This window comes from Nelusetta ayraudi, unplaced genomic scaffold, assembly GCF_046127955.1.
Source record: "Nelusetta ayraudi isolate G7.1 ecotype Tasmania unplaced genomic scaffold, CSIRO-AGI_Nayr_v1 ptg000120l, whole genome shotgun sequence".
Taxonomy (NCBI): domain Eukaryota; kingdom Metazoa; phylum Chordata; class Actinopteri; order Tetraodontiformes; family Monacanthidae; genus Nelusetta; species Nelusetta ayraudi.
In genome coordinates, this window is record NW_027466170.1 from 134,817 (window position 1) to 158,544 (window position 23,728).

The 23,728-nt window shown below is 48.6% G+C and overlaps 1 protein-coding gene across 3 annotated transcripts in view; it reads right to left on the reverse strand.

The window, feature by feature from the left end:
- Nucleotides 1-23,728, reverse strand: part of LOC142903984 (calsyntenin-2-like) — a 191,846-nt gene that overhangs the window by 65,448 nt on the left and 102,670 nt on the right. For all 3 annotated transcript variants that reach the window (XM_076049904.1, XM_076049902.1, XM_076049903.1), the window contains exon 3: nucleotides 5,489-5,684. In XM_076049904.1, coding sequence (XP_075906019.1) covers nucleotides 5,489-5,684 — 196 coding nt within the window. The remainder of the gene's footprint in view (nucleotides 1-5,488; nucleotides 5,685-23,728) is intronic.

The window sequence follows — 23,728 nt, forward strand, 5'->3', positions numbered from 1 at the left end:
CTCTCCCTCACCCCCTCACTTCCTCCCTCGCCTCACCACACTACTACGGCGGTGAGGATGCAGACATATGTTCCGCTCCTCGGGGGCTTGTATGAAGCGACTGGCGCTGCTGTTAAGTGGTGGGTGTACGAGGGCGTGAGTCCCCGCAAATAAATGTATGATATATAAAAGTGAACGTAACGATGGCACAAGTGTGTAATTGCAGGGTGCGCAGCTCACATCTGGCTGAGACAGACATCGGCTCTCTGGGGAAGGAGGCAGAGCGTGTCTGTATGTGTGTGCGTGAACAGCCTACAGTGTGTTTTCACCTGTATCATACAAACACAGAGTTGAACATTTGTGACTTTAGACTTGGCACCTCATATTGCTGTTTTGACTGAATATGAAAATGGCATGAAGTGGTATATAGGCATACCAGTAACGACCTTTCTTTTAATTAAAGTCTCACATAATGTACAATTTTACTAACAATAATATCATTTTATTGCTTCACGTTTCCAGAAAGCAGCCGTTTGTGATGTTATAAAGGGCACTGGAACCCAACTGATAGCTGTCACAGGTTAGCGATAACACTCCCAGCCAGGTGTTGGCGCCGCCCTTTGCAGGCCACCTCAATCTTGTCCTCTACCAACATGACAAAATGCCTGTTTTAACAGAATGTGGGGGAAAAAAAACAAGTGTTTGTGCCAGAGGTTGTAAACAGAGGGCTAACTATGCTTTATTTTCCCCAGGAATCTGTTGATTTTCTTGGTAACTGCTGTGCGAGGCAGCCGAGTGTGTGATGTCTGTGATGATAAAATTGTTTACGACATGGTTCTTCTATAACAGCTCTTACAAAATCCAAAGATGAAGGAAAAAAACAAAAAAACAAAAAACAAACATGATGTTTCTATTTTGTTTCCACAGCGTTACACAACTAAACGTTATCTGACAGTGCTGCATGAGGCGCTGGTCCGCAGTCATTTAGCACGGGTGAGAGCAGCCGAGCAGAGAGCGGCAGGCAGAGGAGGCGGCGGAGTGTTTAAACACCAGGTGCACGACGATCACACGCAGAGACAGACTGCATGTAAGAGCCACGCCACGCATGCTAATGCCACGTGCGTGTTGTTCCCACTTTATTACACAGACGTCTGCATTCATTATTTATCAAGTGTCACAGCCAGGATTAAGTGCTTTCACCGCGCCTGCAGGGTTACACAAACACAAACACAAACAGACGCACTCACACACGTCATGTAACTTCATCGGCCACCAGTTGGAATCATCACTTTCCTTGTGTTTTATTTTTTTTTTTTCAATAAGAAGGAATCCAACATCGCTGAGTTTTCCACTGCAGCAAATCGAAAGGGCGACACGCCGCGTTAATCTCACCAGTGTCGTGCGGAAATCCCACGTCCGCGTCCACTGGCGCCACGAGGTGCCACTGGTGTAATTTCAAGACAAGATGATTGTAAGTGCGCTAATCTAGCTTAATATTAAGGCCAGAGAATAGCATCGACGGACGGATCTAGCAATCAGCTCAGAAAGTGTGGGAGCCCAAAGGAATAGAAGAGGTGGTGGCAAATGAACTCGGCTTTTTTGTCGGAGAACTACACCTTAAAAGCATCTCCGTTCCAGGTGGTATGGAATGAATGACCTTTTTGCCCCTCTCTCTGTTTCTCTTTGCATACAAACCTCTGATCACCTGCTGCAGACGTGTTTGATGGATTTCTAAATCCGGGATTGAATTGGTGTCATTTTCTTTCCATCAGGTAACCAAAGCAAACAAGTGCAGATGGCGCTCGCCCTTCCTTCCGGCCTTTAGTGTTGGAGATTAACAACATGTTAAACAGCCATCTTGTCGGCGAAAGGGGAAGCGGCACCACAACAGGACTGTGGCACCTCTGTCGGTTCCTCGGCTCTGCCCTCTGCAGCTTCTGATATTCAGTGCAGCTTTTAACAGAATCCTCATACTCAGCAAAATTACAACGAATTGCCTGTCAACTGACATCACTTGTTTTGTTTTGTTTTGGGTTTTTTTCAAAATCTTTGTGGACATTCCACAACCACAGCCACACTGACTCACAGTACTGACTCAGTACTGTGAGTCTGTCTGACTTTTTTGTTTTGTTTGTTCCTTGGTTGGTTTGTTTTTGTGCATGCAAGCTGGCAACTGCCCTTCAGCCTTGCAGAGATAATTAAAACTGCAGCAAGGTTAGGACACACCGGCGTCTGAGATTCATTAACGACGACTTCGAAAAGGACGACGGGATTCCTGGCAACCCAGACGGCGGAGACGACATCCACGTTTGCGTGGACGTTTTCTCTCCGGCAGCCGTGGTTCCTCCCTGCAAGCTGCCGCGGTTCCGACCCCCTCGGGCCTCTCCCAACGGCGGGGATTTGGTGTTAGACACGTGTCGCAGGCGGGCTCCCATCCTGCATGGGGATTATGATCATGACGCACTTTGAAAAGGTGGGGGCCACGTGTCCCCTATGCCTAATTAGAGCGGATTAATCCTGGCACAGGAAGGAGGCGTGCGACAGGGAAACTAGCGAACATTTCTGGTATTTATTGCTAATTAGTGAGATAATACGGTGGTTGTTTGCTGTCAATGCTAATACGCAGCAGAGGACTGTTTATTCAGTGACGTAAAACACCATTTATTCCCCATTTTTGCAGAGGAACATATAGGAACATATATATACTTATACACTTAAAAAAAATTGGAAATCTGCCTTCCGTTTTCGTTAAACATGGCAAGGACACAAAACTGCTAAACGTCCATAATACTACATCAAGTAGTGTGCACTCCATCACATGTGTGCTTGGGGCAGTGCCGAGCCCGCGGACGCCTCACAGTTCAGTGCACGCTGCTCAGTGGGACGCCAGCACCGCGGAACTGCAGATTAACGTGCACTTGGTTTAAAGCTGACCTCTGCAGAAACGGCCTGCAGGAGTTTAAGGTGAATTCATTCAAGCAAGTGAAATAGTGTGATGCATGAAGCAGGACGTATACACCGCGGTATTCAGCCACTGGAATTGGAAAAAAAAAAAAAAAGAAAAAAAAAGGGAGGCAAGTAATAAATGTGGTCTGCCATTAGCGCACAGGATTAGAACGCTGACAGGCTTCACAGGACGATGCTTGTATGTTGCAGAGAAAGTCTGACAAAACTGTTCAAAGACTGAAGTCTCTCAAAGAGGAAGAAGGACAAAGTTTGAGAGGATAAAAAAAGTGGAAGACTGAGAAGTAGGGCAGCAGCCAGTCAGACGTTGGGAAAGCTGGGAGAGAACGGAGGGATGGAGCGCAGCTAAAACTCATCCCCATCTCGTCACTCCTGATCCTCCCACCGTTCCCTTTAGCCGCTAATTTTCATGACCGCGCCGCTTCTGCCGCCGACGCGTCGTGTGTAATTTGAGCAGTGCCTGAGGCGGTGATTCCTCATCCCCCGCTCGCTCCCTTTAAGAATCAGAAGCCAGTCGGCGAGCCGCCGCGGCGACGCGCCAGCCTCGTCCTCTGAGAGTTGCCACGCAAAAGGACGGGTCATTTAAAGTGCCCTCCATTCACTTTCCCTTCGGCAGGCGGCCTGGCTGAGCCAAGCTGAGAGGCCCTCCGCCGTGGCCCGGCAGTGGCCCGGCAGCGGCCCGGCAGTGGCCCGGCCGCGGCCCGGCAGTGGCCCGCTGCAGCCGTGTGACATTACTGAATGCCAGGTACTTAAAAGGGTTATAAAACTTGACTAGCGGTGTAAAAACAGTGGCTCAACTCCAGTTCAGTTTTTTTTCCCACACACACATTAAAGCCACACACACACACACACTGCACGTGTACACACACTACTACTAGCCTCCCTCTCCAACGTTAACCGGTTTATGTTGGCCTTTCTGTTGGACCGTAACCCAACTATTCTGTCTCAGTCCCACCATCCAGCTTCTGTGCTCCACTATAACTAGACGCGTTTGTCTTTTCTTCACGACTTTAAACACTCCATCGAGCCTCTGGCCCATTATGCTGGTCCCACTGGCCTCTTCGTCCGGCTATAACAGGGTATTGAGAGTGAAGATGACAGCAAGAAATCCCTGTTATAGTGTCACTCCAGGCCTTTTACTCTCCTATCCTATTCTATCCTGTCCTATTCCATTCTACTCAACCTTTTTTATCCTATCCTATCCTATGCTGTCCCATTCCATCCTATCCTATCCTATGCTGTCCCATTCCATCCTATCCTATCCTATGCTGGCCCATTCCATCCTATCCTATCCTATCCTGTCCTATATCTCCTCCTATTCCATTCCATCATCTGCTCTGCTGTCCTCTCCAAATCATATCCTATCGCATTCCATCCTATCCTATGCTATCCTACCCAATCCTATCCTATACTGTCCTAGACTATCCTATGATATCATAACGGCTTTGCAAAAGAATTTAAATCTTGTGGCGCTTCTCTCACTGGCAGTTTGTATAATTGGCTTTTGTTTGAACTGTTTTACCCAGACTGTTAATGCTAATACGGAACATTCACTCATTATTAACTGCTCATTTATGTTGGATCTAATTTTCCTTTATGTGCTGCTGCCAGACACACAAAAAAATCCATCTCTATGAAACTTCAATATATATGATTAGTATGTTTTACATGTGATACTGACACGTTTGCATCTGCCACAACAATTGGCATCAATGAAACCTGTCGCTCTCATAGGTGTGAACACAGACGTTGCAGGGGCACACAATTCCTGATTCAATATGTTTGGCCAGCTCTGTAAACCGCTGACCACTGACGTCCACATTTAGTGAGCCGTCATGAGACAAGATGATGGATTTCTGCAGCCGAGCCCGCTGTTGGCTGAGGTGAATGGGTTGAGCTGTAAGACAGAGGGAGGGTGATGCGCAGCAAATAGAGGGAGTTGTCCAAGAGACATTTTATTTTCTCCTGATATGAGGCAGCGTTGTGAGCACCAACAAGTGTGACAAATAGCCACTTGTCAGCTGACCCCTTTAAAGCCGGTCACTTGGTGCCCGTGGTGGGTTGGGCCGTGATGAATCCGGGATCAAACTGTTGCAGAACCAGAAAGAGTTGAAGAAGTAGCACGTGTATTCAGCTCGAAGAATTGTTTTGTTGTTTTTTTGCTTTAGACAGACAACTTGAAACAAACAACCGCTTCAGTGGATCTCAACTTGCACCTGATTTCTTGTCACAATACTCATGCGGCGACTCTTGGATAGAGACGCCGACTACTGCTTTCCAACTACCACTGTTGAGGCATTATCTAAATGAGGTATGAATAATATAAAAAAAAGAAAGAAACCCAGCATGGTGCATAATTTATCTTGAGCTTTTTCTCTATATCAATAATGAAAAATGATGTTAATTTAATTTTCTGCTTCCCTCTCCTCAGCACAAGTGAGTCTGGTCCCTGGATCGCAGCAAAAACTCCTCTTTGTTTTATGTTATGGGGTAAAACCTCACGTGCACTTGTTCATCCTGTCAGCCTTCGCTGATTCTCACTCACTTGTGGGACTTTTTGCCCTCGGTGCCACCGGGGCCGGAGCCGCAGTCGTGAGCCTGGATGATGAAGGTGTACTCCTTCTGCAGCTCGCAGTCCACCAGGCCGCGGGCCCTCAGCTGGCCCTCGCCGGACGTCCCGTTCAGCACCACCGCCTCGAACGGAGCCTCCAGCCCGTGGATGTTGAACGCACAGATTTCCCCTGGAGGACAGAAAGCGAAAAGAAAAAAAAAAAAGAGAGACACGGGTCAATATGAAGCGTGAAGAAATGAATCTCAACGTTGCATTTTACATTTTCTTGACTGTTTTTGGGTGCGTTTTTTAAAGACAAAACATCATCCTGCCGACCTCAGCAGACGTCTTCCTCAGTGGCGCAGGGTCTTTTTTTGTAACGCCTCCGATACCCTTGAACACACAGTGACCTTCTTTCCTTTTAACGCGCCTGTATTGTTCTCGTTTAATTAAACTAACCTGACAAGTACATCTCTGTTTAATTAAGCTTGGATGTTTCAATTTGCTGAACCTGCGCACCAAGAGACACTGAGCAAAAAAAAGAAAATAGAAAACCCAACGCACAGTGACGGATCTGCAATTGAGCAAAACAACAGCAAGAATGCACAGGAAGTGCAGAGGGAGAGACGCTAATACCCTTCCAGGCAACTCCAAACGCTCCACGTTCACGACTGGAATGTGGCATCCTGTTAGCTGTCACAAAGTTTCCCCTTGTCAAGTCACCTTGCAGAGTCTCTGTATATACATTATGCAGTGAGAACATTAGATGAAGCGGCAAATCCTCACGCGGGAGCATTATAAATGGATCAGAATCCCAGGAATGCGCATCCTGAGTAATTACCCCAGTGGAATCCAAGGGCGTTCCTGCTGTTTGTGGGATGGCGAAGAGCGTCCGACCGATATTCAGGGATCAGCTGGTGGCCTCAGACAAGGTTGGAAAGGCAGAAAAGCTCGGCACGTTTATTATTCTAGTGCACTCCCCTCCGTCTGTCTTTCTGTCTTCCTTGGACCTCAGGAGTCTGAGGCCACGTTTGTAAAGAGTGAGTGCATTGCAACTCCGGTTTCAGCCCTGTCAGTCTGTTACGCATCAACTGCGTGCTAGCGCTCCCAAATCGCTTGAAAGCGGCCTCCACAGTGAAACTGTTCACCGTCTCACTCCCATAACTGGCCCCAAATTCGTGGTCGTCCAACTTTGTCCGGCGATCCCAGCGGGAAGCACTTCGTCTAATCAGCGATTGTCTCCCGAAAAGAAATCCTGAGTGGAACACACTTATCCGGCCTCGCGCGCAATCCCACAATCCCCCCTCTAACCACGCAGGCGCTCGACAATGCACAGCGTGCCTCAAAATTGAGTTACGCCCGACACAAATAGCGCAACGTTTCCTAAAAGTCATCCTTGTGGGGGGAGATAGAGAGGAGGGAAAATCCATTTATACGGAGAGTGAACAGCTGACGAGTGCAAAACAACAGAGTCAAGAGGCGGCAGAAAAATGTATTAGCAGACGGCAGCGGCGGCGGCGGCGGCGTCTCATTTGCGGAGCAGGCGAGCCAAGTTTGTTTTATCTCCCTGTTTTCCTCTCGGAGACGTGACGTCGAAATCACTTAGCCCCCCCCCCCCCCCAGCTCACTCTGACCTGTGACAACTAATTGCACCGATATTACTTAAGCTAACGGCAAGCGCTAAATTGCTTTTTCTCCCCGTCCCCCCCAAATAGCTCTGCGAGCGCAAACGCTCCTGGCAAGTTCTGATAAGAGCAACTTTATTTTCCTCCCGCTTCCCTCCTTTTTTCTCCTCACTACTTTCATCCCGTGTCTGTCATAATCCCCTTCCCTTCGCCACCAGCCGCCTCCTCCCTGCGGGGCCCGCAGGCTGTGAAGCGGCAATGTGCCAAAGGGAGACGTTAAAATGGTAAAGGAAGCAAAAGAGAGGAGTGGGGAAATGAACAGGGAGTGAAGGGAGGGCAGGTGTGTCAACTCTCTCTCTGTCTGTGTCTGTCTGTTGGCAGAGAATGACCCTTCCCTTCCCTTCCAGCCGGGGAGAAGCAAAGTTTGGCCGGCGGAAGGGGAGGAAAAGAGACGGCACCGGGCGAGCAGCGTGCGGCAGGCGCTGACGGGGGAGGCGGCAGTCTCGATGTGTGCCGCCTCTCTGTGGTGCGTCGTGCGAACAAGAGCGGCAAATGGAAAATCCGTCACCGCTGGAGCGAGAAATAAATCCAACCCAGAGGCGCCCCCATCAGGGAGAATATGCAAAGCAGACACGCACTCCGTGTCCACCCGATGAAGCCACGTGACCCAGCGGGCTGTTTTGGCGGTGGGACAAGTGCTCGAGGTGGCAGCATGACAAAGACACCCCCTAATTTAAAGGGGAGAAGAAGAAAAAAAAGAAACTCAAAGCTGACAGCTCTGACAGGACAAAAGCCTCCGATTTTCCTTCCATTTCTGTTCCGACGTCACTTTCCGCCACCCACGGAGAGGAGATTATTGTTTTGCTGTGCGGGGAGGGGAGGGGGAGGAGGAGGGAGAGAATGGGGTGGGGGGGGGGGGGGGACTGGAAAGAGAAGGAAGCGCCGGGCCTCGGCGGCGGTATAGCGGAGGGAACAGATGTTGGGCTCCTGGCACTTGGCAGACGCTGAGAGCTCGCGACTGCTAATTACTGCGCTAAACTGCTAGCTAAGTACGTGTCTCCGTGTCACGTCACGCTTCAAGAGCCTGACGTGGGAAAAAGGATGAAGGGGGTCGCTGAGGATGATTCATATATACTGTGTATTTATATATATATATGTAACCAGATGAAATGGAACTAAGTTGTGAACAGCGTTAAAAGGTTTTCATTAGAATTTAGCCAAGATACATTTGACAGCTGTTTGCACGTTGCCATGGAGACAGGGGTGCGCGGGGTTCCGGGGCGCATTGTTATGACATCAGCGGCGCCGGAAGGGACAGCGTGGCGCGAAGCTGCGAGACGTCCATGCCAAGTTCGTGACGCGAGCGTTGTGTAAACCGCTGTCCGTCGTGGGAGAGAGAAGCTACCGGACGGGGGGGCGGCGTAAGTGGCCGACTTTGGTGGAGTTTGATGAAGTTAAGTCATTTTGTGCGGCTTCGTGGTCGTGTGTTTAACTGTGCGGGCGCGTTGGGTGAGTTGAGCCTTGGTGTATGCAACATAATATATGATGTTCATGTGGCTGTATGAGTCTAAGTGGGCTGTACGACTTTGTTTATTTTCTGCACAGAGTTGAGGCCACCACCGTTGTCTTTATTTGTTTTTGTTTACAGTAGTCCTCACTGAGATTGTTAAGGAAATTAGGAAAGTGTGTAGGGAAAGGTTTAATTGTACACTGAGTGCTAGTACGGCAGAACAAATTGAATGCCTTATTTATTTTATGTTTGATGTGAACTTCCCTTTGTTTCATTTATTATTTTAAACGCCATAATAAATGAATGCTGCACTCTGCTGAGTGCAGTCGCAAGAGGAGACCCTTTTGTGTGTGTCCCATTCCTTTGTCGTTTCACCGGGTCACACACACACACACACACACACACATATATATATATACATATATATGTTACGCAAGCTGTTGTAACAATAAAAAATGTTTGTGCAAATCTGTCTCTCGCTGTGCACTTTGGCTCTGTTTTATATCTGCTGACCTTCTGTGTGAACCACCAATGCCCAAAACCACCTCCTGTGGTTCCTCAGTGCGCTTCCATGTGGGTGGGTGGGTGTGTGTTTGGGAGGAGGGGGGCAGGTTTAACGTTACGTTTTGCCAAGCACCTTTAGTTGCATTTCTACATAAAAGGTGCTACATCATTAAAGTTTGACTTGATTTGATGTATAAAAGTAAGTTTTCTGTGAAACTGTCTTTGACTTTTCAGACACCCACCATCATTTGTCTCTAGCTTTTCCTTCTCAGCCTCCTGCACCAAAATAAAATGAAATAAAAATAAAAGCTTCAGACTCTCTGTGTCCAGACTGTGTCAAGAGCGACGTGGCACTCGGCAGTGCGGGTGGGGGCGGGGACACTATAGCACCCGCCCACATTAGACCGTCTTTGAGGAAGCCGGAGCTCATCACCGGCCCCACATGTTTGCAGAGCCGGAGGAGTGTGACGAAATATCCCATTGGCTGATGAGCTGCCCACGATGCGTCTGGACCGCTGTTTGACGAGAGCGGACGCCAACACCGCCAACGAAGAAGAAGAAGAAGAAGAAGAAGAAGAGAAGGAAGAGGAAGAAGAAGAGAAGGAAGAGGAAGAAGAAGAAGAAGAAGGAGAGAAGGAGAGAAGGAGAGAAGGAGAGACAGGCACCAAGGGGAGATGAAAGGAGGAGCGGCAGGGTGACAGTGGGCGTCGCCTCGGGGCAGCTCCCCCCTCTGCCTGCTGGAAGGTGACCAAAGCCGCGGCACCAGTAAACACACACGTGCACACACGTGCACACACGTGCACACACGTGCACGCTGTCTCGCGTCGCCCCGGACGGTGCCAGTTTGGCGGCTGTGTTCGGCCTTTCATCCTCCCACAGCCGCTGGAAACACACGGCGCTCAGACAGCAAGTCAATCTGATTACTGGGAATCAAAACCTAGCGACACATTCTGGACCGGGACTCGGACTGTTTGCATCCACACAATCTTAATGCTTTTAAAGAAAATGATAATTTTTTTTTTTGTTGATACTTTTACGCAATTTTTTCTTTCTTAGCAAAGCAGCGATGTTGGAATGGCGCTCGCCTCTTGCCCTGATTTTTTCAGCTGCCTCTTCAATTTGGATTTCTGGCACGAAATGATCTCTTGTATTAGTCACCCTCAGCCTCCCCCCCCCACTAATTCTTGCTTCTTCTCATTTTACGCCGCCAAACACGTCCACGAGCACTCTGGGATACATGGATACGCTCTTGTGCACAACAACAACCACCCCCTCCTCCCCCCCATCCCCCCCCCCCCTCACACACACACACACACACACTCTCGGCTGCGGCGTCTAGATAGACTGTCAGCCCTCGCGGCTCCGCAGAAGGCTGAAATTGAAAATGTTGTAATTATGCTCTTCATGAAATTAGCCAGCCGAGGAAGAAACACAATTGAGAAGCCGTCCATCCCGCCGATAAGGATTAATACTAATCAAGCCGCCGTGCTCCGACTGCACGGCGCACAGGGAACCTGGAGGAGTGGTGGCACGGTGCAGCGCGGCCGGGCCGACCTGCGTATTATTATTATTATTTTAATTAAAGACGCGTCGTCGGGGGAGGGGGTTGGTGCTGTGGGTGTGCTGTGGGTGACTGTTGTGCAGAGGCGATGTGAGGAACGCTTGCCAGCCGTTTCCCCAGAATGTTAATTACATTAAAGGCTCCTCTTACTGCCTTAATGTCATCTTGCTGTCTAAGAATCATCAGCCCCCCCCACACACACACCTCCTCCCTCCCACCTCCCCCACGTGCGAGACCGGGGGCCGGAGGACTGAACCTGCCAGTCACACTTAAATGTCAGAGAAGTGGAGGACGTGGCGGGAGCAGCCGCGAGCCGCTGTTTGTGCAGCTGTCTTACAGTGTGCACTCAGCGGCCACTTTATTAGGCACACTTTGCTTGAACCAGGTATCTGATAAAGAGCCCGGCGAGTGGGCAGTCACTCCGCTTCAAGGTCGAGGGTGCGTTCGCGGGTGGAGTTCTTCACACCCCGGCTCATTTGAATTCCTGTTGCCTCTCTGTGGTCTCCCTCCTGTCTGACCTTTGACCCCGACGTCAAGAAGGCATTGTCCTCCACACAACGGCCTCTCACCGTGCTCCATTCGTCTCCATCACGTCTTTGTGAGTTGTTGCCATGCGATTTTCAGCCAAGGACAAGAAAATGTCTTTTAAAGACTCGGCTGCAACTAATAAACAAAACATATTTTGTGAACTCCAGCGGATCTGCCTTGCAAGTGATCCAAATAAAAACAAAAAACAAAACTCTTTTAAGTTCCTGCGACAAACTGACATCCACGTTTGGAAGGTCACAAAAACAATGTGATTATTATCACTGACCCATTCCGACTGAATTCAAAAGGAGATTTTAGTGACTCTGTCCAGAGGGAAAAGCTAAATAATTACGACAACAAAATTAAGAGTTCAAGAACTATTGGACGAGTGGGGAATCGTTCCCCGTCCCCTCAGACGAGCAGCGTGAAGCAGCGATGAAACTTCGATGCAGAGAAACTCCAACGGCAGCAACTTCTGGGCCAAGAACCGTGCGCTCGATGCAGCGTTTGGCAGGGCGGCAGCGCTTCCCCATTCCAAACACAAAGTGTTGAGGGAACTTTTCTCTCCAGCAGCCTGGAGTGCCCAGCCTGCCAACCGCGCGCCGCGCCACACACCCACCTCACCCCTTATACGTCAATAAAGTTAATCACAGACACCAGCGGGCGACGTGTCAATTACGTGTGCTTGGAGCCGAGCCAAGGCGCCACTGGTCAGCCATTAAACTATCAGCACGCCGGCATCCGGAGCGGCCAGCGGCTGAATCACTGCGCTAAATACAAACACATCAATTTAATCAGTTGGCTACTTGATGGCTGTGTACTTAGGAACAATCGACACAAAGCGTCAGAGCCAAAAAGCGAGAGGGGGGAGGATGAGAAGATGACTTGACCAGTCATGTTCACTTTCTGTCCCCCGCTGTGGTTTTCAGGGCTTCGCTCTGAGCCGCCGCTGCACTGCCACTCTAAATAATGCAATTTTAAGGGCTTCGACAAAGGGCGGATTGAATTGAGAGTGATGTTAATAGTTGACCGCAGTCTGAGCTTCTTTTTTTTCAAAGTCCTTTTTGGAATTTTGGTAACCCGTAAGAAATTTCCGGTTCCAGTTGTTGTCGTCCGTCACCGCCAGGGAAAAAAAAAAAAAAGGTCCAATTTGCTCAATGGCTGGATTTAGACCATTTACAGTAAGTCTAAGCCCGGATTACATATTTTATCCCTTCATTATTTTGCACATTGTTGCCGGATTACAGTTTTGATTGAGTGCACAGTTATAGCCAGTTCCTGATAACTCTCTTCTTTTCCGCGGCCGGCGCCGTGAATAGATGCTCGCTGACACAACTTTAGCTCCCTGTCACAGAGCAGGGAAAGAAAAAACCCAACAACACCACGGCAAGATTTAGTGTTGTGAATCTGAAATTAAATACAGATAAGGATCCTCAGGGGAGTGAAATGAGTTCAGCATTAATAAAACAGACGTGGCAATTGCATTTAACGCAACGGGGGAGAGGTGGAGGGGGGGGGAACAAAATCAATACTTTGTATTTTCCAATTCTGTTCATGGAAAGAAATAGCCCCAAGGGAGAGCACGTGTCCTTGTCTGCGCGAGGCCAGTTAGAGTTCAATGTGTTCAAATATCCGTATCAGAGTTTACGACCCCCATTAATGCCCCTGAGGATGTTCTCTGCGCTGGCCGAATAGCCAGTGGAACAAAGAGCAGCGCGTCCGCTGACACGCTGTTTGACCACTGATAGGCTCCATTACATCCCGGGGTCAGTGGAGCAGGACCAATCCGGCCGCAAAGACAAACGACGGGGAGGTTCTCCAAACGCAGCCAAACCGCCCGCGGACAAATCATAGAGATCGGCTTCACATCGCCTTCCAACCTTTTGGTTGCTGAGTCACAGGGGGTTCGGGGAGGTCAGCAATGGGAGGAGTGGGGGGGGGGGGGGCGGCAGTGTTATTGTTACTGTATTATTATGAAATTAACCACTTGTTGGCGTACTGTAAGCAATAGAGTCGGTTTGTGGAAAAACCAACAAACCAACAAACCAACAAAAACAGGAAGCCGTCGTACTTCAGTGAGCTTCATCGTAAGTGGACCTCCACATTAAGAAAGGCTTATTTTCCAGAGACTTCTGTTGAACCTGGTCCAACATGGTGGTGTCAGGCATCCACCCACTCACAGGAGGAACTGGCCTGACTTGAATGTGTCTATAGCAGGGGTCACCAACCTTTTTTGAACCCGTATATAAATAGACATATATCGATATATGAAGAAAATGGCAATACATTACACTTGTTGTTGTAACACATCCAGACGGTCTTGGTTGGTTATTAGTTTTGTTGACTTGTAGGAACAGTTTGCAGCTTAACAGCACTTTTTTTGCAGCTGCGTGCCACCAGGGCGGCGCCGCAGAGTGAAAAATCTGGTTGGAGATGTTGGCCGAGTGCCAGGGAGGAGACGGTGACTTTAAACCTTCTCTCCACTGTTTTCTGCTGACTGAATCTTACCTGCGCAACAACAAAGTTTGCTCAGTAAGAGGCCGGCCAGCCACCGTCTGAGTTATTTCTTTCCCTTGCAGGCTTGCTCCATATGTTAATTAATTTGAGGCGGCCTACCACGGTGTCGGCGCCGCTCGCTACAAATTATTTTTTTCTATTTTTGGAGGCGCACAACCAGCGCCTGTATAATTGCCTTCCCGGCGCTGCCCACAGACTGAGGTTACACAACTTGCTTGTTGGTCGGCGTCGGCAGGCGGGTGAGGCGTCATTGTCTTGTTAAAGTTTAGCATGGGTTTGGCGAAGATTTACAGCAAGACATGAAATGGAAAAGCAGCCAGCCGAGGGGAATTTGTGGCCGCGCTCATGAATCAGCAACACAAACGCGGCGGCCTCGCACAACAAAGCGGTAGAACAGGCCGGAGGAAGATGAAAACGGCCCGGTTACGGATCTCCGTGTTTGAAATGATTACCTCGGCTCGCCGCCGCCGCCGCCGCTCGCACAGAGCGGCGCTGCCCAAACACGGGGCTGAAATCCTGCCATTAAGCCGTCCATCATCCCATCGCACACCGGCAGCACCGGCAGCACCGGCAGCACCGGCAGCCGGAGCCCAGCTGTTCGCCATCATCGCCGCTGAGTGTTACGGGCTCAGCTCCAGACACACACGTTGTATGACTCCATTCAGCTGGCTGCAGTCGTGACGCCATGGTTCGCCCGCCACGCTACCGGCTAAATCCGCCCGTGGACGGTGCAGACAGAGACAGAGACAGAGACACAGACGCCCCCCCCCCCACCGCATTACTTTCCTCTACTTTCATGAGGTCATTATGGAACCGCAGAGGCGTCACATCCCCTCTGACCACACGCCGAAATTGTATGCTAATCTTGTTTTCGCTCCTATTAGGGGACTTGAGAGGGAAAACAAGCTGAAAATGTTTGATGCTGCCTCCACATCTCTGGTGAGTTTTATATGTAAATTGCTATCAGTTTACGTGACGGCGTTTAAAAAAAAACCAAGCGACCGCAGCCGCGGCGTCCATTAGCCACAGCCCGTCCCTTTATGGCGGACTCGGCGGTAATGAGCGCATTAGGGGCTGGCGGTGCAGGGAGAGAGCGCAGAATGGATGAGCTCGTCGTGGAGGAGCTGCTGCTGCTGCTGCTGCTGCTGCTGCTGCTGCTGCTGCTGCTGCTGCTGCTGCTGCCGCCGCTGCTGCTGCTGCTGCCGCTGCTGCTGCTGCAGACTGTGACAGACGGATGCCCCGGTTGACAATTTCTACTCTGCTGCTGGCAGTGTTTACCTTCAAGCAGGAGGCACGAGAGGGAGGAAAGAGAAGAGAAGAGAAGAGAAGAAAGAAACCAGAGATTCCAGGACAGAGGAGCGGAGAGGAAAGATGGAGGAGGGAGCGACTGCAGCCGAGTACAGTGTGCCGGGGAATAGCCGCAGAGAAAATATTGTTCTTCTGTCAGCGGGACATCCCTGAGGGCGACTCGGAGGATTATTCTCTGCTTACTCCTGCTAGTGCTCTTCTTTTTTTCTTTTTTTTTTACATGCGGAGGCGCTGCAGCCGCGGCAGTCATACAAGAACAGCAGGGAAGATGTCATGATAAGACGTGTTGAGGGGAAGTACGGCAGTTTTAAAACATCAAGTACATGTTAAGCATCCCGCTCTCAACAGTCAACAGGCCTTCAGCGACCAGCTGGGCCAGGTGCCAGCTGGGCCAGGGCGCCGACGGTGGTTCACACCAACTTATGGAAGAAACACACACAGGATTATATCCGGAAATAGTACTGGAGATTGGTCTCGGTCTCATCTCGGACTCGAAGGCATTTTCACTCGGTCTTGTGTTGGCCTCGGACTGGGCAGACTCAGGGTTTTTAAAGAAAATTCTTAAAAGATACCTTGCTGAAAAGAGATGTCCCTGTTCAATTAAGAAGCAAACTTGAATTTAAAAAAAGATACTGGTCATTTTTTCTGTTTTGTTGTTATTTTTCTTTGATATATAAAGTCTTGCTCTTGTCTTGGTTTTCACTCGATCTTGACTTGATGCACGCAGAACCTTGACTTGATTCTTAATGGACAAAAGTTTTTTATTCATGGAACTCTTTCTTTTAAAACATTTTCTAATGGTCTTTTTTCCCCCTGCCAGACCACTATGGCCTCTGGCACCAGAACGCCGCTATCGCTCACTGAAACAGTTTCAAATGGGCCAGGGACCCGAGAGTGTGCAGGTAGGGCAGCGCATGCCAAAAAAATGTGTGTGCTCGTGTGTGTGTGTGTGTGTGTGTGTGTGTGTGTGTCTGCATTCAGCCAGCCTCAGCGTAAAAGATAGCAACAATATTCATCAAACAAAAGAAAGAAAAGACACAGCCTGGTTTCCTTCCATCTTCGGCTGGTTTTGCACAGCTGGCTGAGTGTGTCCTGCACCGGCTGCAGATAACGGCCGCAGCTTGGAAACATGAGCGCAGCCTCGGCTGATACGGCCTCTCGCTGTTCCGACACCTGTCTCCTCACACGTGCGTGTGTGTGTGTGTGTGTGTGTGTGTGTGTGTACGTGCGCGTGTCTCCTGACCCGCTGCCTTCCTACAGACGGAAACCCCTGCGCGGGCTGGAACCTCCCTGTGATTGGCCGACCAGTACAAGCAGGAGAGCAGCGCCACCCGTCCCATCATTTATTCTCTCGTTCTCTCCCTCATTTGTTCCCTTCGTTCGCCCGCCTGCCATTTTTCAAATTCAGCCTCTTATTAAGTGTCTGTCATCTATGCCATTTGTTCGGGTCCTTTGCTTTTCCTCTATTCGCCCTTCATGCTGTACCGATATTTTTTTTCATTTTTTTCTGCCCTCCTGGTTGCGTTTGACCTTGCTGGTGGAATTCAGCCATCTATTTTCCACTCTCAAATGACTTTCTGTTCTAAAAATCCCTCGTTTGGAATTGCCTAGAACAGTAGAGGTTGGCTGATGCTCCCTGAATGAGTTCAGGGTCCTGGTCAGGAGAACTAATCACAAAACCGAACCTCCCTCTTTGGCTCCTCACCTCTTTGGCAGCTGAGCACTGAGACCTTGATGGGACGCCGACAGAATCACCTGCTTTAAACACCAGAAAAGTCGGAACTCCTCCCATCTTGTTTCCAAAAAACTTGTCATTTATCACTTTCCTCCTCCTCCTCCCCGCCGGCCGGCCGGCCTGCCACTCCACTGCCTCTGATTCTTGGCAGGCTAACCTTGCTGGATTATTCATTGAAGACTTTTAGGACATGGCGGTTAGAATTGTACTAAAAGCAAAACGGTGTAAGGTGAAAACCATTTGAACTGGCAAGACAAAGAGACTCCGCACATGATGAATGAATGAAGGTCCCACTTTCAAGTTTTCAGTTTTCACTCCAGACTCCAGAGGGGCAGTTTGGCTGAACCAAAAGGCAAATTGGAATAGCTTTTATAGCCTCTGTTATTGGCGTGTATAGGCGTGTTATGTAAGAATCAGCTTGGGATACAATTAAATAATTGTTGCCAATAAAAAACAACAACCCTGTTTTACCACGATGACTCAGAGAAATGTGCACTGTTTTAGATTTTCACTGATGTTTCATTGCTTCTAAGAGATATAATTTAGGCTCCATGAGGAAATGAAATAACACACATACACGCACACACACACACACACACACAAAGATACCCCAGCTGTATCTCGAGCTAATTGTGAGAATGAATGGCGAGGGCTCCAACCAATTTATTTCCATTAGCCGCTCAGACTTCCTTCACAATAAGGTCTTAAAGGGACTCAGGCCTTCACAAGTCAGACGCAGCGTGTTGCATTAAAGCAGAGCCTCGTTGTCAGCGCCCCCCCCCCCCGTCTGTGAATGACTAAGAGGATCTTCTCCTCTACAGCCTTTTACAGATCTGACACGCGGTCACATGACTCGCTTAACCTTCTGCGTCGCCGCAGCTCATTAATCCGTCGGCCACTGGCAGGATCCCCTCCATCATTCCTCCCGGCTGCCTCGCATATCCAACGACCTCCCATTCACACGCCGCGGTGCCGCCACTCAGCTAATTGGCCCTTTTTTTTTTGCAAACCTCACAATGTTTTTACTGCAGCGGCACGCCGCATTAGCTGAGGGATAGATGCCATTAGCCGCCCTTGCAAACAGCTGAGGCTGGGGGGGGCGGGGGGGTGCTGTGCCAGTCACCGCCGCTCCCGACGGTGATAATGTCAACTAAAGCCTAATTCATCAAGATAAGTTGCGCACTAACCGCCCATGTAAACCTACAATCATCTGCGACGGCCGACACGGACTGATTTTATAGCACATTCAAACAGTATGTGCACAAATGATGTTATTTGTCAGCTGCGAGGTGAAGGCCCTCATCTCTTTTGATCGACCAGCGGGGGGTGAAATTCATATACTTGTGGATACTGGTCTAATGTGCACCTTCAAGTAGGGACAAGACTCGCTTCTCGTGTGAAAGACCACTTTGAAAGTCAAGGAAGTGCAAACGTGTTCAAATCAAACCTCCAGCAATTGTCTAAGTCCAGTGTGGGCCAACCTGACTGGTGGGCCACAATGGGATCCAAAATTGATGAAATTATTGATATCATTTCTTCAAGTTTGGCAGGCCGGATTAAAAAGCTTAACAGGCCGCTTAAGGCCCCCCCGGCCGCAATTTGCCCACTCATGATCTAAATAGACAATGTTACCTCATAAAAAAAGTTGTCCAGAACCTCACTTCCAGAACTTCAGACACCAACACAACCAGAATGTCAGTCGTGCCAGAGCGACTCCAGGCTTACAGTTGTAATCAGAGGAGATAAGGAAACAGTGGGCTGTCAAAAATGTCAAAAGAAATACTTCACAAACACAGTGATGAGCTAAAGCAAGTACATGTTGGTTATTAATTGAAAAAAATGCAAAAGTGAGAAAAAAAAGAATTTAAAAAATGTTTAGAGTGCAGAATGTTTGCTGCACATAAATAACACAGACACAACCAGCGCAATTACTCCTAAATACTCACCACAAATGATTGCATAAAGTAAATAAATGACTGGAAAACCAGAGGAGACAACCGGAGGCATCTGTAAATGAGCTGCTTCTGTCAATCCGTGTCTGCGACTGGGCGTCAGATGAATTTTGTGAGTGGTTGAAGGTTAAAAAACAGTCAACCTAAGGAGAGAAAAAATAAATAAATCTACCAGACGGATCAGGGTGCGGCACCCCGACCAGGAACACATACACTATCACTTAATGGAAATGTTAATTAATTACTTTGAACATTGATTCATCGGCGTTCTAAACTATTCATGACAACAACAGCCGTCTTTCAAGAGCCGATTAAAAATGCATCGTCCTCCGCTGGCAGCCGGATGATAGGCAGCCGCAGCCGCGCGCTCGCAGGATGCTCCTTTGATACCCAATCAATATTGAGAAGAAGATGAGAGACGCCGCGTGCATTTCAAATGTACCTCCGCCGCAGCCAAGTGTCATATTTACTGGCTTGAAAGGCACTCTTTCTTCTCCCGGTACACCAGACAATGTAATCAGAAGAATTCACATCATGAGCCGGCCCGCGCAAAATGTCACCAGCAGTAATTTTCGATCGTTTCCCACTGAGGGAATTATCGCTCCGGCCAATGTGGGGTTCGGATCCTGAACTCCTTCCAGCTCTCGGTGTGTGTGTGTGTGTGTGTGTGTGTGTGTGTGTGTGTGTGTGTGTGTGAGAGAGACTTTATACCTCGATGCATTCCTTCAGAGAAATAATTAAAAAAAAAAAACTCAGTGAGCGCATGCTTGCACACCTTGAACGTGCCTCAACCCCCCCCCCCCCCCCCCCCCCCCCCGGACTGGCAGCGCAGATTGATGCCGCTGTGGGGTTTTTGGTGATCTGCAGTTCCTCTGTCACGGTGATGAGAGCGAAGCACAAAGACGGCGGCGGTGCGGTAAATGTCAGCGTGTCAGCGAGGCCTGACACCGAACATCTGAGGGGAGCACGGGCGTCCCGTCTGCCCTCGACCCAGTGCACACACACACACACACACACACACACACACACGTGAGAAGGCTCCGACTGATACAAACAAGAATCCAATGGAAGCACAAAGGCTTGGATCCAGAGAGAAGGCAGGACTTCTCTTGTAAGTCCAGCAAAGAGACACATTGAAAAACTGCATTTTTCAAACCTGGCAGTGCATCGCTGAATCGGATGGACTTACAAAAACGTTGAAAACGTCGGATAGATTACTTCACATTCACAGGCCAAAACAAGGGCAGAACCAACAAGCACCACGCATGCGCTTGAGATGTGTGCGAACCGAAGCACCGACCGGGTACAAGTTTGGATTTTTTTTCTTCTTGATATCATCTCTCAGTATTCCACATGCAAATCAAACATTAAAAATGCATTCACCACAGCACTGGCGACCTTTTGTAAAAGACGCACTGTGTAAATAATTCAAAATGTGTTGCAAAAGACCTCTTATCATCGGTGTTTTTGTGTGGGGGAGGGGCTTATATTGTAGATTCAAACCAGAAAGATTTTTGAAATGGGACTGAACTCAATTTTCAGTTGTATGCTGTTTGGAGGAGAGGTTCAATATTTTCTGAAAAATCAGTGGACGTTACTGCTGCTAAATATACTTACAACTACAGCTACATCGTCGTCAGTTTTATACTGAGAAAAATGTTTCTATTTATATTTCCACAACGGTGGAATCACTACATTTTGTTTTTTTTGTAAAAATTGGCACGAGTATTTTCCTCAAAAAATGCCAACACAATATGGCGATAAAGCCTTTCAATTCCAAGGATAACATCATTGGTTGCAGGACAAACAAGTGCCTATGATAAAAAAATAAAAATAAAACTGGTGATCTTACAGACAACATGTGTGGCATCGCAGTGGCAGTGACAGCGAGCAGCGTGTCTGGCGTGAAGTGCAGCATCTTAAGACCTTCACCGTCACTCTGGCACGTCGGTATCGCTCACGTGGCGTCTCTTCCTTCGCACGCTCGCGCACGTCCGACCCACCGGCGGGTTCAAATAAAGAAATCTGCTTCGTGATAACGGTGTTAAGCCTCGCCGCTGATGAAACATGATAACAGCTGTCTCCCCCTCGGCAGGGGGAGGGTTGGAGAAGCAGGAAGAGCCAGGGAGGAAATTGCCTGTTTCACCCCCCCCCCCTCTGACAGGCACGAGGGAGAGAGCGGGGGGGAGAGAGGTGAGATTCAATCCCGGGATATACAGGACGGGAACCTCGCCCTCGGAGGGATCGGCGGGATTAGGCCGGAACTTTGTGAAATCTTTAACGAAATGGAATCAATATTTCCGCCGCGCAGGGGGGGGGGGCTGAGATGAGTCTGATCATCATGTCTGCCGGCGGCGGGAGATATGGAATTAGCATCCATAGACGATCATTGATCACCTTTCACTCTGATGTGATGGATGGCCTGAGGTGCTGTTTGAGTCGTGACAGATTTGCTCCGGAGGTAAAAAAAAAAAAAAAAAAAAAAATCAAAGACCGGACTGATGTCTGTCTGCAACGTCAAACCCCAGCTCACTTGACTCTCTCAATATATGAATTTTTCAAGCTCCATCTCTCTAAAACGATCATACTTACTGAGAACGTGTGGAGAAGCAGCGTCACTTCACCACATATTAATGTTGACAGGACCGAAGACGCAGCTGAGGCGTTCTTTGATACATCTTGCTCAATCCAGGTACTTAATAAAGTGGCTGGTGAGTCAATATGATATTTTGTTTTTTCTTAGCTTGTATTTGTTCCGCTAAAATACAAGCTACCCTTAAACTTTTTATTTTCTTTTTCTTTAGCAACAACAAGACGGCGTTGTCTGTGTTTCTTGAAAGTTGACAACATTTGGTCTTGAAAGTGGTGAAATGATTGAAGCTGGAGTGCTGAACAAGTGTCAGCGGGAGCCATCTGCTTGAAATCACATAAGTTCGGACTTGGGAGTTTTGTGCCAATTTATTGGATGTACGTCGTGTCTGCAAGTGATGACAAATCAAGGGCGTTTGCTTCAGTGGTGTGTTCTGGCTGGTGTGTCTGTGCTTCTTGCCTGTTAGTGAACCCTGAGTAGTGGGAACGGCCTTCGCAGAAAATGTAGTTTGAAGCACGCAGTTCTGACAATGTTCCAACACAGTGTCAGTTTTGACTTAAAACTGAAAGCTGGAATTTATTTTTGCAGGCGGCTGCAAACAGAGGGCTAAATATGTAATTTCCCGGAGCTCCTAAACAAAATGAGATTAAAACGCAACCCAACAACATACACATATAAAACACGTGTAAAAGACACTCCGTCGACAACAGTGTTGTTACACAACCTGGCAATCGATATTTTTTTCCAAAAATGTCTGAACTCAAAAGGAAACATTATGAATGCCAGCAGGGTATTGGATGATGGAAAACACAGCAGCCCCTCGGCTCCATTTTGATTGTTACTGCTGAAACATTGAGCACCACGCAGATCCACGTTTGCCACGATATGTAACCTGAAAGTGTTCGTCTCAAATTCATTTCGCACAGCGGTTTATTCCTTTAACAAAGTATCGATCGGGATCTTCTCCTTATCTCCCCTCCTCGAGAGCGGGGGGGGGGGTGGGCGGGGTCTTCCAGTTTGGCGCAGCATGTCAGATTAACCACGCAATTTTTACGACAAGAGTGTAATTTGGCCGCTGCCATTGATCGGTTTCCCAGCCCATTACCGGTGGACGCACTGCACACGGAGAGCGTCGAGCAGAACGGGAGGAGTCGAATCTGGTCGACGCGGTGAGGGCGAAGGCGAGAGAGTGAGATGGATTGATTGCACATGGGATGGGTGGAGAGAGAGAAAGAGAGAGGGAGAGAGAGATGGCTGACCGGACAAATTAGCCAGAAACAGAGAGACGTTGCAAACAAACCACACACACAACACACACACACTCGCGCAGGTGGATTAGACTTTAATCCACGCCTCTCTCAGCGCACGTCTATTACATTAGCAGCGCAGTGAGGAAGGCGGCCGCACAGGCTGACCTTCTCTAACTTCATTTCATTCCGCTGGATCAGGCCAAATGATTCGATCGGAGCCGCCGGCCCACAGAGGCGGGGGGGGGGGGGGGGGGGGGGGCGACACTGAACGTCATCTGTGCCAGCCAGCGAGATACTGAGATGTCGCAACTGCCCATGTCTTTATTTTTTAATCGTGACAACTTTATGGTGAACGTTTGCCAGAAGAATTTAAAACCCAGTCCGAGCTTCAAACTATTGGGATAAACCCAAAATCAAATCTGACCTGGTTCTATTAGGTTCCCAACAACAAACACACACCAGTTGGAACATTTTCTAAATACCTCGGATTTCTTCCGCGTGCCCATCAGGCCCGTTGAGAGTGTTTATAGAGGAACCAGCAAAAGCTGGGAGGTGATTGGGTGCCTAACATTAAAGTGGATCAGTCGTCGTGCTCGTTCAGCGAGGTTGGTTATAGCTCGAAGGTTTGTCTGGAGGGACGGCATGAGCGCCAGGAGACGTGGCTAGCCGCTAGTGCTTGATTCAGCTCTTTCCAAAGCTATTCGGGAGTGAAACAGAAACATGTTGTCTTCTTGTTTGTTGTTCTGTTCTTAGCATCTACTCAAGATATATAAAAAAAAAAAAGAGAGCCCCAAACGTTAATCTCTTTAGCAGCAACTGTTTTCCTCTTCTTCTGTGGTTTGTCAGAGCCGCTGGAAGCAGGCCCTTCTGGCCAGATCTGAAACTCTTTCATATCGCTCTCCTCATTGGTTAAAAAATACAAAACAACAACAAAAACAAAAAAAGTGACTGACAAAGCATCTCTTGGAGGTTGGCCAGATGGACGAGGACGAGCAGTCTGGCTGCCATACAAGGTTACTTGGGCTTCTGTCCTCCTGTTTTCTTTCTTGTCACTGAAATATTTGCAAAGAAAACACCAAAACTCTCCTTTCATTTTTGCCTCAGGTGTTTGTGAGTTGCATTCCTTTAAATTATAATTCCCAAAACAAGGTGTT